This window comes from Paramisgurnus dabryanus, chromosome 20, assembly GCF_030506205.2.
Source record: "Paramisgurnus dabryanus chromosome 20, PD_genome_1.1, whole genome shotgun sequence".
In the NCBI taxonomy this organism is placed as follows: domain Eukaryota; kingdom Metazoa; phylum Chordata; class Actinopteri; order Cypriniformes; family Cobitidae; genus Paramisgurnus; species Paramisgurnus dabryanus.
The window spans coordinates 12,495,160-12,508,500 of record NC_133356.1 but is presented as its reverse complement, the minus strand read 5'-3'; the positions used below and the strand labels follow the sequence as shown (position 1 = coordinate 12,508,500).

Genomic DNA, 13,341 nt, shown 5'->3' with positions numbered 1-13,341 from the left:
AAACAAGAGATCAGTGAATGTTGTTGTTTATTAATTTTTTCATTAGCAAATGTCCTGTTGCGAGCAACTACGAGAGTTATTGTCAGTAGGACCGTAAACATTGGTGATTGCTTCCGAAGGGAGCAAATTATATGACGGACCGCAATGGCGCGTGTGTCATCTGAACGGTTGTTTCACAAATAAGTATTTATTTTTCAAGCCTTATTTTAAAATTTTTTAATACGATTAGTGTGGTGGCCCTTAGTATTTGCAGCCCTCATGTAAGATAAAGACTGTCTGTCTTGAACACGTTATATCACAGTGGCCTTTGCAAGGGATTCCTTTTGAATGTCACAGTCTACAATGAGGTAAAGTATACATGTTACATTGCTGCTCATATAATAATGTGTTTTTTGAAATGTGTATTGAACTACAGTGTTGCTCTGCAGATGGCTTAATATTTAGATTAGTGAACATATTTGAATCTACTAGATAAACCTCTATGATGATGGCTAATATGAAAAGGCATCTATTTAATTAATCAAACCTTGTGTTTTTTTCCCCAGTAGTCCAGTTGATGTCTGAGCTTATTACTAAAGGACAATTGATCAAATGGCTGCATTAAGAACAACATTCAAAACTCTGTTTGGAATTCACAGTATTATTTACAGACAGCCTCTGTCAATTCCCTCCACATTCACCTGCTCAGGTATACTGAGCACCAGAAGCGTCTATGAACGAGATTACCGCAGACCAGGTCAGCCTCCAGACACCCGCTGGCCATGGCAGAAGATACGCTTTGATTTCTCAAAAGGTATGGACGGTATCAGGAAGCATTTTGGCCTATTGAAGGATGATTTTGTTCAGCGCTGGACTGGGCCGGAGGGAAAACCTTTAATAAATCACATGTTGGAGCAGACCCTGGTCCAATGGGAATTCCGTGGAGCAGAAAGTCTAAATCAGTGGATTGTGTCATCTGATCAGGAGATTGGGGGTCACAGTGAGGCATACATTAAAATGGGAAGGAACAATGTCACCTGTTTCCTATATGGGACCTTGTGCTCCACACCTCCCCGTGATGGAGAGACCCGATATAGTGGATATTGCACCCTGCGCTCCAAACAACCACTGGTCAGTGCAGATTTAGCATTTCTTTATCTTATACATAGTTGTTGGTTTTTTAGGAAACAGATGCAGTGATTATTTCAACGTGTAATAATTTAAAAAAAACACAGGAACACTTAAATTATATATGTTACTCTTGTAATGCTTGAATTTTAGGGATGTTACATCTTTCAACTATTACAATTTTAATTATGCTACAGGGCTCATTTGACCGTAAAAAGCACTACGATTGGTCAAATTTCAACACGTTACACATGCGTATCCGGGGAGATGGAAGACCATGGATGATTAACGTTTCTGCAGAGACCTACTTTTCTCATCAGAGAGATGACATCTACAGTTACTTCCTCTACACCCGAGGTGGACCCTACTGGCAGGATGTCAAGGCATGTCTTTTTACCAGAACACACCTGTAGTTCATAGTAGTATGAAACAAATAAGGTTGTTTAAAAAGGTCCTAACAACTTTTAAACCTTTACTTTATTTTGCAGATCCCATTCTCTAAGTTTTTCCTTTCTAGTCGGGGAAGGATACAAGATGATCAGCATGCCCTCTGGCTAGACAAGGTCTGCATTTTTTTCTTTTGATCTAGTCATTGACAAACATAAAAAACATCTTAAAAGGAAAACACCACCCTTTTTCAATATTTTACTATGTTCTTAACTTTAATCTTTGTACAGCGCATCGTGAATGTGTTAGTATTTATCCTAGCCCCAGTTATTCCTATGGCTCCAAACAGGAATGAATTTAGAAGCCACCAAACACTTCCATGTTTTCCCTATTTAAAGACTGTTACATGAGTAAGTATGGTGGCATGGAAAAAAATAAAACTTTTGTTTGAAGCCATAGGAATGAATGGGGCTAGGCTAAATGCTAACACATTCAAGAAGCGTTGTACAAATATTAAAATTGCATGCATTGAAAAAAGATATGTATTAATTCATCTAAGTTGAGGTAATAACATGGTAAAATATTGAAAAACGATGGTGTTTTCCTTTAAAATTTTGATTTTGGCTTTTTCATTAATTCTTTATTTTTCATAGTTTATAGCAAATGTTGATTTTGTGTTTTTAGATAAACGGTATTGGTTTTACATTGGGGGACAAAGCAGATGGCCCATTTCAATTGGAGATTGACTTCATCGCACTGTGTAATGACAATGCCCATACAGAGGAGTTTGCATACGAACTTTATAAGAGAAACCCAGAGGTCTGACTGAACAAAAGAATACGCAGGAATTAAATATGGTGGAAATAATCTACTGCTTTATTAATATGAACTTTGTAAACATTTGGACTCATTTTAAACTAAGGCCTACTCACACATACATATATACACAAAAAAACAAAGACGTACAAAATATTTGATGAATATTTCTGTAATATAAAAAATAAAAATGTTTGTGACTTGGACAATGTTTTCTCATGTTTTTCTCCTCTTGGACAATGTTTTTATTCTTTACATTCATACAGTATTTTAATTAATCCTATTAATCACGAGACAAACCAGAAACAATTTTATAAAAAGTTGGATTTAAAAATTATTCTTTTCCAATAACATTGATTTGTTTCACCTCATTTTAAACACAATATTTATCTAACAAAAAGTTAAATGGGATATTTACAGAAGTGATAAAAATGTACAAATATTTGCAATAAAACATACAAAATAAAAGCAGACAATTGAGCAACTAATACTACATAACAGAAAAAAAAAAACTTATTAGGCCATGACCAGTCCTCGCCTAGTACCCATCATCTTTTCCTTCTTTTGTTTTCTTTCATCGTTTTGTTTGACACGGCGCTCCTCTCTGAAGGTTAATAAAGAAATGTAGATTAATTTCAGACTTACCTGGTTAACTTTGGGAAAGTATGGCAGACAACTAATCTGAAATGTGTAAAATACTTGCCTGGTCTGAACTTGGTGCTGTTTATAGTTTTTCTGGTGTGAAGGAACAGTCTGAGATTTATTAAGTGCCACATTCTCCTTTGCCTCTGCAAAAGGCTTCAGTTTTCCTTTAGCGATGAAAGACAATACAAAAAAAAAAAAAATGAGCAGCCAGCAGAAAGATATCACAAAGGCTAGGGATGCACCGATACTGGTATCGGCCTCGATACCACATTTTCTAAAGTGCTCGTACTCGTTAAAAGTCCCCCGATACCTGGAATCGATACCATGGTCTGAGAAATGTCTTTGTTTGAGCGGCGTGTAAGGGGTTAATGCCTCGTGTTGTCCAAAGAGGCAGAGTTTACAACAAACTGGAAAACTAGTCCTTTGTTTTTTTTATTTTTATTATATGACTAAAGCTGTTACCTGTAAATTTAAATCATGTTTTTTATTAAGTACTCGGTATCGGAAAGTACTGAAATGCAAGTACTCGTATTCCAAAAAAGTGGTATCGGTGCATCCCTAACAAAGGCAGTAATGGATGAAAATTTTAATTCAGACGTACCCTTGTGTGGTTGGTAAGTCAATGGGCGAGAGAGACTCGCTTTTAGATCAAACGTGCTCTTCTTGGTGGTGCCAGGTGTGACTGACAAACTGTTGTTTCCACTGAAAACAAATGGATTAACTCCTGAAAATAAAAAATGCAAGTTGGCTACATTGCATCCTCAATATTAAAACCTGTATCAGTCAACAACTATAAATAATTCCATTACCCTTACCAGGTGTTTTAATGATTGGGCCAACAGATTTATTGAGTTCATTTTTGATGTGAGCATTAGATTTTCTGCCTGGAGTGGAAGTTAGGGGGACGAGAGGAGACATGCGAGCTGGGGTTTTCACCAGTGAACGCTTGTATTCATTATCGTGAGTGGCCTTCGAGAACCTGAGGAATGAAGAAGTCAGTTATGGTTTAAGGTGAAAAAATTGCACTGCAAAAATAATCTATCAAAACTACTGTTTTTACCTGACATTGATTTTGTTGGTGGTGAATACAGTTGGCCTAAAGGCAGTGCTGTCCTTCAGTGCAGATTTACTAGCAGACAGCTCAGTGACTCTTCGTCTTTCCGAAATTGGTTTCCTTTCCTGCACTCCAGGACTGAACAGTGATGCTCTACTAGCAGGTGGCTTCTGATGGAAACAATACCATATAGTTTTGTTCTTTAGGTCAACCTGATCTATTACACAAAACAAACTCATTCATCTCTAAAAGTCATATCATCAAAAGCCAAGTATTTTTATATAAAATATGATACACCAACCTTTGTTTCAGCAGATTTCACGTCACTCTTCAGCAGAGTGTTCTCTGACAGATTCTGAAAAGATAAAGTAAAATCTTTTGGCACTTGACAAACAACTTTAAAAACTTTACAGTACACTGTTCCACATTTGTTATTACCTTAAGTTCTTTGACAGAATTCCTGATCACCTCCATTTGTTTGTTCTTCCTCTGGACATAGGAGTCAATTGACTCCATCTTTTTGAAGTGAGCTTCATGAAGTTTTTTAAAGTCTGTTGAATGGCATTTGGGAAATATGTTAATCAGGACTGAAACATCAGCTTTGTGTGCAAGTCATACATTGACTAAATGCCATTGCATTTGTGCTTCAAACCTGCTTACATAACCTATGACAGAACAGACAAGCACGGAACTTAAAAGACGGGGTGCATGATTTTTGAAAAACACTTTTTTTTTTAAAAGGGAGTCAGGCTGAGTTCAAAAACACACGTAGCCAATCAGCAGTAAGGGGCATGTCTACTCACAGTCATTAGGTGTGTTCGACATCGGCTGTGGCTGGATGTAACCGATCGGCGAGATTAGCTGCGTGCAGGCGGGGAGGGGCGAAAACGGAGACATGAAGTCAGACACGATGTGGTTCCCGTAGTTTGCGGCATTTACGTCAAGCATGGCTGATCACGTGCCATTTGCTTGCTTAATAGCATTAAACATGATTTGTAAGATGCAAACTACATAAAATGTGAATTATACTGTTTTGAATGTCCGTGTATGAGCATGAGTGGAACTGAAGAGGCTTACAGCATCTGTTTTTACAAGAATAAAGTTCAACATAAGCATATTATTTAAATACCAATTTAGTTGGGTCTACGTTTTTTATCCATTTTATTTTGATGAAGATTACACAATATAATATCGCGACTACATGAAAAGAGCTTTAACTGTTATAAAAATACAGATTTGTGAGCATTTGTGGAACGGAGGGCGTAAAAATACACACGAAACACATGTGATTGTTGTCATGTGGTGAATCCGACCAATCATGAAACAGCTGTGTCGTCATTACAGCCCGTGCAGCTCCCCTTCGCGAACTGCGCTGGCTAACTCAGGCTGATCTCGAATCGCTCTCGCGGTATTTCAAAAACCATGACGACACAGTCACGTGCCTGCAGCGCCAGCTTAAGTCGGACAAAGTTGCTAACCGGAATGCACTGCTTCAAGTCAGCCGCCGATCGGTCTGTGCAGCGCCACATGAAGTCGAACACACCTATTGTTGCCTGCGTTGTGTATGTGTGGGGCTGGTCTATCAAAAGAAAGTCCAGATTTTATTGGGGTAGTGTTTGTTTAGGAGATTTCAAATGTCAACATTGGCTTTCAGAGATCATGCACCCCGCCTTTAAGTGTCACACAAATAATATGTTTTCCTGTACATTACACAAACTGGAAAACATGTGCTTTAGTGTAGAAAGTATAAAGGGTTGAACGAACTTGGAGTTGTGGGCCGAAGTGCAGGCTTCCTCTTCATCAGACCCTCATGACGAGGGATTTTACCTGCTGTCCTTCTCCCAGCACCTGCTGAATAAACATTTTAATAATCAATGTCAACGGTACAAGCATAAACTATAGGTTTCCATTCATGTATTGGATCACAAAGAAAAGCTATTCAGAAATTAGTGACATTCAGATAAAGCATGCTGGGTAGGATCAAATCATCACCTTTCTCACTTGGCAGTACAGGAGCATCTGAACTGGAATCAGTAAAAACCTTTTTTTCAGCTTCCTCCACTGTATCCACATTACTTGGATTTTCAGGTGGAACCTGAGTGTCCTTGGGTCCAGACACTTTCCTCTTTTTGGAGCCCCTTCGGCTCTCTGTCTGTACCGGTTGTTCCTCAATCTACAATTAAAGATGTAAAACAATATGTCATCATAATGTGAAAGGTGTCTTCTTTTTCAGTCTGGATATGAGATCTAATTCTGTTCCAGAAATCAAGAAAACGTGTACATGTGCTTATACACACCTGATCTGTGGCTGGAGTGGAATCACTGAGTTTTCTCTTGGCATTTCGGCTCTTCCCTCTGCGCTCGGTCACAAACGTAGTGGTGCGAGGTTCCTCCGCGTTCACGAGCGGTTCCTTGTTGGGTGCTTCATTGCCCTGCATAGCAAGTTTCTTTGTGTTACAGCTGTGTCCACGTAACGTTGCTTTATATAAATATTCAATAATACTCATTAATACAGACTCATCCGAGTTTTAAACAATATCGCTTGTTACTCACATTTTCAGAAGTCTGCTGTTGTTGCGAAAAGTGTTGTTTTAGAGCCTTCAACAGCTTATCGGCCTGTAAAAACAAAACACTTAGAAAAATAGCCACCAAAGTTGTAACGATAATTTGGTACAAACGGCAACGATATTTTTATGCACAGTAAGGTCAAGCTTAAGTCGGGACAGCATATAAACAGCACGAGGTAACGTTACCTTGGGGTTCATATTTAACTTAACGCTATTTACCTTCATATTGGCCTTTAGTCCAACCTCCTTAGCAAGGCGCTGCAATTCCGCATATTTATACGAGTCCAGATCCATATTGTAAAATCCACTGCAAACTGCAGACGAATAGCAAAAATAGTATATAATCCAGTAACGACTACGCTTGGCGAATTGTTTGGTAGTTTGCCGTTTGAAAAATACCGCGTTTCAAAACAGCCCTATCCGGGTAGATGATTGGATGATACCACTATGACGACATTGAATAATATCCAATAGAACGCAGGGGTTAAGTCTATTGGCTTTGATTGGCTAAAATGCTTCGTTAAGGAGGAGTTTGAGTGGTCAACCTAGGGCGCCACCAGGTGTTCAAACCGTTAAATAAATTACGTGTTCGACTTTTCGCAACGCTGCGCAGACCCATCGACGTATGACATCAAGTACCGCGAGAGATTTCTGTACTTTCGTGTTCTTTCAAATCGCTCTCGCTAAACTTTGACGTCATACACGAATTGGTTTGCGCATCGCCACGTGAAGTCAAACACGCCTTGAGCTTTTAGAACGTGCAAGCTTAGCGGACCTTGATACTATTTTTCTCAAACTATGTCGAATAGAAGTGGATGTTCACTCGAAAGCTCTTACGATGCGGGTCCTTGTGACTCGACACAAACAAGTACAATTGCAGATCAGCTAAAAGCAATGAAAGACACGGAAATCCGCAGGGTAGATTATATGAATTGTAGTGTTCTCCAGTGTATGTCCTGCAACGCTGTGCTCGGAGACTCTCTCGGCATCTGTGGGGAAGTCCAGAGCCTTCAGGTCATCGTTTGTTTAAGTAAGTTGTTAATAACTTATAAACGAACTGAAAGTCATGATCTATTCTCCTAACACGTAAGGTTTGGCTGTACTTTTACTGAGTACTGAGATGTTCATTATTAAAGGGTCATAAATCAGTGAAGTCACTATTTTACTGGCAGTCTAGGTTATAGTTTGGCTAGGTCACTCACAGCATTACAAATCCATGTTACATTACTAATTGCTTTTGGTTATTCTGACCTTTTGCAGAAGTTTCTGAGGATGTGAGGGTGAGTAAAAAGATGGAAATGTCCTTGGATGGTCAGCTGGCTTTTTCGTAAGTAACTTTATTAGTTTTCATAAACCTAAACTGCTTCGATTTGTGTATTTTGTGTTGTCATCAATGCACTTTTTGTATTTTTATCTGTATCTTTAGCACCTACCAAGCCCTTCAGTGTGCTGGTTGCCAAGGTATTGTTGGCCTGATTCTTCACTCCACCCCAGTGCACCTGTCTGATTTAAGAAATCTCTTCCTTTTACGAAAAGAGCTCATAAACTGGTGAGGGTAATTTATGTTTTGCTGGTTTATGGGTGGTTTCTCGGACAGGGTGTTTATTAATCCAGGACTAGAGCTTAGTTATTTTAGGACAATTAAGTAGTTTATACAAACAAACCTTACAAAAAACTATACTGGTGTGCATCTTGAGACAAAACAATGACACTGTTAAAATATGTCAGTATAGTCAGTGCAAGGTGTTTTGAAATTAAAGCAGCTCAAATATGCATTTTATTCTGGGACTGGGATAAGCCCTGTCCGGGAAACCGCCCAAAATTATTGAGCTCAAAAGTCATGCATCACATACTTGTAAAATGTGGTTAACGCTCAAATTTTTTCTTAATATGGTAAATGTTTTTTCAGCTACATGCTAAGAAATAGCAAATGTGTTAAAGCCTCAAAAATGTGCTTCGATCACAGACCCATGCACATAAATATGAAAGAGGTGAGTATGCATTTACTTTTGTTTTTGGTTACTTTTTTAACATTATTTTGGATTAGATGTGGCTACCGCTGCTTATTTCAGTTTAAATTAACATTAATACAGAGAATTGTCTATCTCATCCTTGTAGCTGAAACAAGATTTAGAAGCCCAGCTGAAGCATATCAAGATTTTGGAAGAAATGATGGACAAACTCGGCACATACAGTATAAACTAAAGTAATGCCAGGAAAAGCATAGTTTTCTTGTTCACATATATATTTTTGTAAAGTAATATTGATAGAAAGTTGGCTATGTTGACTTGAACCTACATTAACCTATGTATTGTCTCATTTACCTCATTTATGTACAGAGAAAGATTAAAAATGCATATTGTAATATTGGAGAAATTATTAATAACTACCTAAATCTGACAAAATAACTAAAACCACATATATTCTGATCACACAACCATTAATATTAGGGAAAAGAAAACAACAACAACCATATTTATGATTGGCACCATGCTGCTTTTTTATTGCTAAAATGTTGATATAGAATTTTGTACAAAATCATGCAGGACACATTTTTAGTGCATAGATCAGACAAGCATAGAGTTTCACATTCCGAGGCAAATCGGCAACCCAATCACTAGCAGGTTAGCAAATTACACAAACTTTTGTTCTGCATTATCTGCAATGAAATGGGACTACTCAAATTTAAATATTTCCCTCATTAAAACCAAACAATTGTCAGGCTCTGCTAAAACTTAATCATATTTTGCCTCTATAATCACAGATCATTACAATTTCATTATACAATATACAAAAAAGTAACCTTTTAAAGATGCAATATACTTATCTGTAAATAATGTACAGTAGAGATAAACCTTTGGGATTTCATGCATTTAAAAATAATCACAACAATGGTTCACTCTTTGATTTTTTTCATACCACGTTTCTGTGTAAATATTTTTAAGCAAAGCTCAATTATTGCATGCAGCACAAAACATTTCTTATCCACTTATACCATGCATCAGCAAATGTTTTTTCGCATTTGTAATCATAATACTTAAAATGATTCCACAATAAAACCCAACACAGTCCTGTTTTATGTGTTGTGGAGAGTATTCAGTTTATCTAGCATTCATGAAGTTAATACATCTTCAGTGTGACAAACTGCTATAGGACGCTGCTTCTATTGCTGTTAATGTAAATGAGCTGCAAACAAATTTACAGTTTATGTGCATTCCACAATGATGTAAACATATAGGGTCAATTAAAGGGCACAGGCCCTGCATATATAGGCTTTTCATCAATTTTTCAATCAGTTTAAAAAAACAAATAGTCTCATTTTAATACTGTAAATGTCAGCCATACTCTTAAATGTCATTGCCACAGAAACAAATTAATTTGGTGTCAATGAGTAATGAAACAAGGCTGTTTGTAGCCAGTTCATAGCTAGAGATGTGAACTAAGAACTATTTAGTATGAGCACTGGGATGTACGAGATCACATATCAATCTTACATATATGCTACAGAGTTATATTTTACAAACACCACTGTTTGACATTGTAATTCATGCATACAATTATTGCTTCTAAATAATGAATTTAATACACATTATGGCTTGCATATCTTAGAGTATTTTTTAAAAAATATAGTTTGCATTCCAGTCATTGAGGTATTTATCTACATTACAATGCTTTGATAATTGCTTTATGCCATTTTCTATTTTACACCTTATTTTAAAATCTAGAAATTCTGCTACTTTTAATAAATACCCACAGCATTAGTTTGAGACGAATTTACCTGATGGAGAACGCAACAGAGGTATGAGTTATACAAACACATTTGTTAGTTACCCTTTCCAATTTCGAAGGGGATACGGTGTTGATCGGTTTGAGAATGGGTAAAACATGATCAAATAAAAAAATTGGATTCTGTTTAAGCAAAAGACTTCTTTTGAAACTGGTATATAGCGTAGAATGAAGCTGTAAAGTCGTCTAAGCTGCTGAGTGCAGTTTTTCTCCCTAAATAAAATTTTATCATTACAGACATGCATTTTGATCTGAGTGTGCTATTTTTAGCCCAGAACTTCATTTTGCACAGAACAAACTAGGACAAACTCACACAGTGCTTATGAAACATAAATGAGCATTTAGCATGGCTAGCCACATATTAGTACCGACCATCATTTTTTTCCTAATCTTCAGGCTGCTACAATATATTATTAGTAACTAACAATGATTAAAATAAACAATGAAAAAAGGAAAATAAATTAACTTCTCTCAGACAAAGCTTTCAGTTTGAGTCTATCAAGGTATAGATGCTGCATCCATGCTTGTTACTAACTAAATCATCGTCTGCCTAATTTGTTTTCTAAAACAACTTTATAGCATATACTGAATGTCACTACGACTATTAAACTCAGCAAGCATCGCTACCGTACATGCATGGCCATGTTTATGCTGGCACTACAAATCCCGCCACCTTAAAGCAAGCGGATGAAACTATACATCATTTAATGGAAGACATTGGTGATTTTGTTGTTTTTGCGAACAACTTGTCACTTGTTTGTACAATATACATATTCATCTCAAAACAAGACAGGAAGGAAAGAAACAAATATTGCACATTTCCCACACTGTGGCCTGACTACACTAACGCCCACCGAGACTGACACCTTTAATAAAAAGAAAGGGTTCACATAACACTCTTATTTGTACTAGTCCAAGCTATAGAAATGAAATAACATAACTTTAAACCAGGAAGCATTTGGGTTGTCTCAGCACAAATTAAATCATTTCCTGGGCTAAAATTACTTTTAATAAAGATTAGCTAGCTAGTTTAGCTAAGCGCAGGCTAATCTGCTTCAAATACTCAAGACACAAACTCTGGGCTTACACCTTAAAAAAAATCAGATTGAATAGGTTTCCCTATTTTAACATACTTTGGGGCCTAACCAACTTTTATTTGGCATAATGCTACTTACTATGATAAAACTACTTGGATGAAAATACGACACAATGTTAACCTCACAGCATAATCTCATACTGGTAATTAGTACAACCTATGAACTATATAAGGTCCCTATGATCTTAGTGCGATATGTATTCCCTGAATCACTGATAAAATAATTCAATCAAACTTTCATTCTTAAATGCAAACAGGCATCATATTCCTTGACCATTTAACAGATAAGAACTGTTGTGTTTAAAAATAACTGCGAAGAATACTGATGATCAGAATAGTGGCTGTGTCTGAGCTGTGGTAATTTGTTTGCTTATGTGAGGTAGTAAAATACATCTTTTTATCTTTGCATCACATTAATGGTATTTATTTGTGTAATTTATAAAGTATGCATGGATTATGTCAATGCCACTATTTGTCTTCTTTTGTCGGTACATGTAAAGTACATGATAGTAAGGTTTATGATTTTGCTGAAGCACCATTATGAGTTTGGAATTAAGAGAACAGCCTTTTATCTACAGTTTGTCTCAAAACCTAAATGCCTTTAAAAAACTGAATGACCATGCAGTGATTTACTGTAGGTTTAAAGCTAAGCCTTGGTAATGGACTTGAGAACGCAGTTTAAAAAGACTAGGCACTTCATCTGCAGGTAATGAAACAGTTAGGTCAAACTATTTGAGCTGAAATGCAGGTTGCTTGCATTTTACCTGCAAAGCAAGTGCACTCTTTAAAGTTGCATTTTTACAACCTATTAACACAACCTGCACCCACATAAATATTTTTATCAAACATAATCAATTCATTAATCTGTACATGCTATGGCACAATAAAAGTAACTTTTTTGGAAACATTTTAAGTTTCTCTCAATGTAATAAACACTTCAACTATCATCTTCCAGGTGCAGAAATGGCATGTTCACGAAGCGGTAACAGTTGGTATGTTGATCGAACACTTCCCTGAAATAATGCTTGTGGAAGGGCAGTTGATCTGGATCAAGGGTAGTTTGAAGAGCCATATCAGTTTGGTCTCTCATCTGCACAGAATGGACATTTGCACATATAATATATAATAGCAATAAAGAATTTTGTGTTTTATCCAATGCACAACATGACTTACCTGATCATGAATGCTTTATGTTATATTAAACATGATGTGACTGTTCTGTTCTCTTCTTGAGATGAAATATAAAGGGCACTGTGTTAAGACAAAACACACCAAGTTCATTAAGGTCAGTGTAGTCATTACTTGTAGTACACAAGGCTTAATAAGTCCAGAAAAAGGCAATAAAATTGTTTAAATTAATTTTAAGGCGCGATAAACTAATGCAGAATGCACATCGTGCACAATGCATGGTCATCTATAAAGACATGACGTGACTCAAGTGCTGGAATGCGAAACTGCAACACAAAGAGTCAAGACAAAGACGTGCACAACCGCTCTAACATGTCAACATTGATCATTCACGTACCGTTTCCCACGGTCCGGTGCTGGGTTGAATGGACCGGAACGGTTTTGCAGATGCATTTTCATCGTGTTCGTTCATAGGAGTTAAACCGGCCAGGATCGGAGGGGCTCAGGGAGCCTGGCCCCGTTGCGCTGCGGCAATGGAAAGCGCGCTACGCCATTTCGCTCCCGTGCTGCTTCTGCGGCGCTCTTCCGCGCGCACCCGTGAGCCTCGGTGTCAGCGTTCTGATTGGGCAACCGAGCGATCTGTCAGAGGAGTAAAACCCGCCTCTTTTGGTTTCGTGGACTCTGTGGTAAAATGAGATACATTGTGATTTTTGAATAGGGCACATTAATTAAAGGGCACATATTATGCAAAACCC

At 37.3% G+C, this 13,341-nt stretch overlaps 3 protein-coding genes and 1 long non-coding RNA gene across 5 annotated transcripts; 2 read left to right on the top strand and 2 right to left on the bottom strand.

The window, feature by feature from the left end:
• Positions 1-71: 71 nt before the first annotated feature.
• Positions 72-2,319, top strand: ndufaf1 (NADH:ubiquinone oxidoreductase complex assembly factor 1). Of its 2 annotated transcripts, none has more exons than XM_065296455.2 (5): positions 72-347; positions 549-1,110; positions 1,305-1,490; positions 1,596-1,670; positions 2,179-2,319. In XM_065296455.2, the coding sequence occupies exons 2-5, from the start codon at positions 592-594 to the stop codon at positions 2,317-2,319; spliced, it is 921 nt and encodes a 306-aa protein (XP_065152527.1). In that variant the 5' UTR covers positions 72-347; positions 549-591. The 2 variants fall into 2 exon arrangements, with proteins under 2 accessions (XP_065152527.1, XP_065152526.1); XM_065296454.2 differs by having other exon boundaries at positions 546-1,110.
• Positions 2,320-2,347: 28 nt separating this feature from the next.
• Positions 2,348-6,968, bottom strand: nusap1 (nucleolar and spindle associated protein 1). The gene is made up of 12 exons (XM_065296463.2): positions 6,796-6,968; positions 6,563-6,625; positions 6,307-6,441; positions 6,002-6,182; positions 5,774-5,860; positions 4,448-4,560; positions 4,311-4,364; positions 4,016-4,179; positions 3,771-3,934; positions 3,557-3,679; positions 3,010-3,119; positions 2,348-2,910 (listed from the first exon to the last, which is right to left on the bottom strand). The coding sequence occupies exons 1-12, from the start codon at positions 6,868-6,870 to the stop codon at positions 2,827-2,829; spliced, it is 1,353 nt and encodes a 450-aa protein (XP_065152535.1). The 5' UTR covers positions 6,871-6,968; the 3' UTR covers positions 2,348-2,826.
• A 342-nt stretch (positions 6,969-7,310) lies between these two features.
• oip5 (opa interacting protein 5) lies at positions 7,311-11,290 on the top strand. Its single transcript, XM_065296460.2, has 5 exons — positions 7,311-7,606; positions 7,837-7,903; positions 8,003-8,125; positions 8,486-8,567; positions 8,695-11,290. Exons 1-5 carry the CDS (start codon positions 7,375-7,377, stop codon positions 8,779-8,781), a joined length of 591 nt encoding a protein of 196 aa, XP_065152532.1. The 5' UTR covers positions 7,311-7,374; the 3' UTR covers positions 8,782-11,290.
• LOC135786862 (uncharacterized) lies at positions 9,052-13,186 on the bottom strand. The gene is made up of 3 exons (XR_010547004.2): positions 12,984-13,186; positions 12,632-12,709; positions 9,052-12,548 (listed from the first exon to the last, which is right to left on the bottom strand). It is a non-coding gene; the product is annotated as an uncharacterized lncRNA (long non-coding RNA).
• Positions 13,187-13,341: the final 155 nt, after the last annotated feature.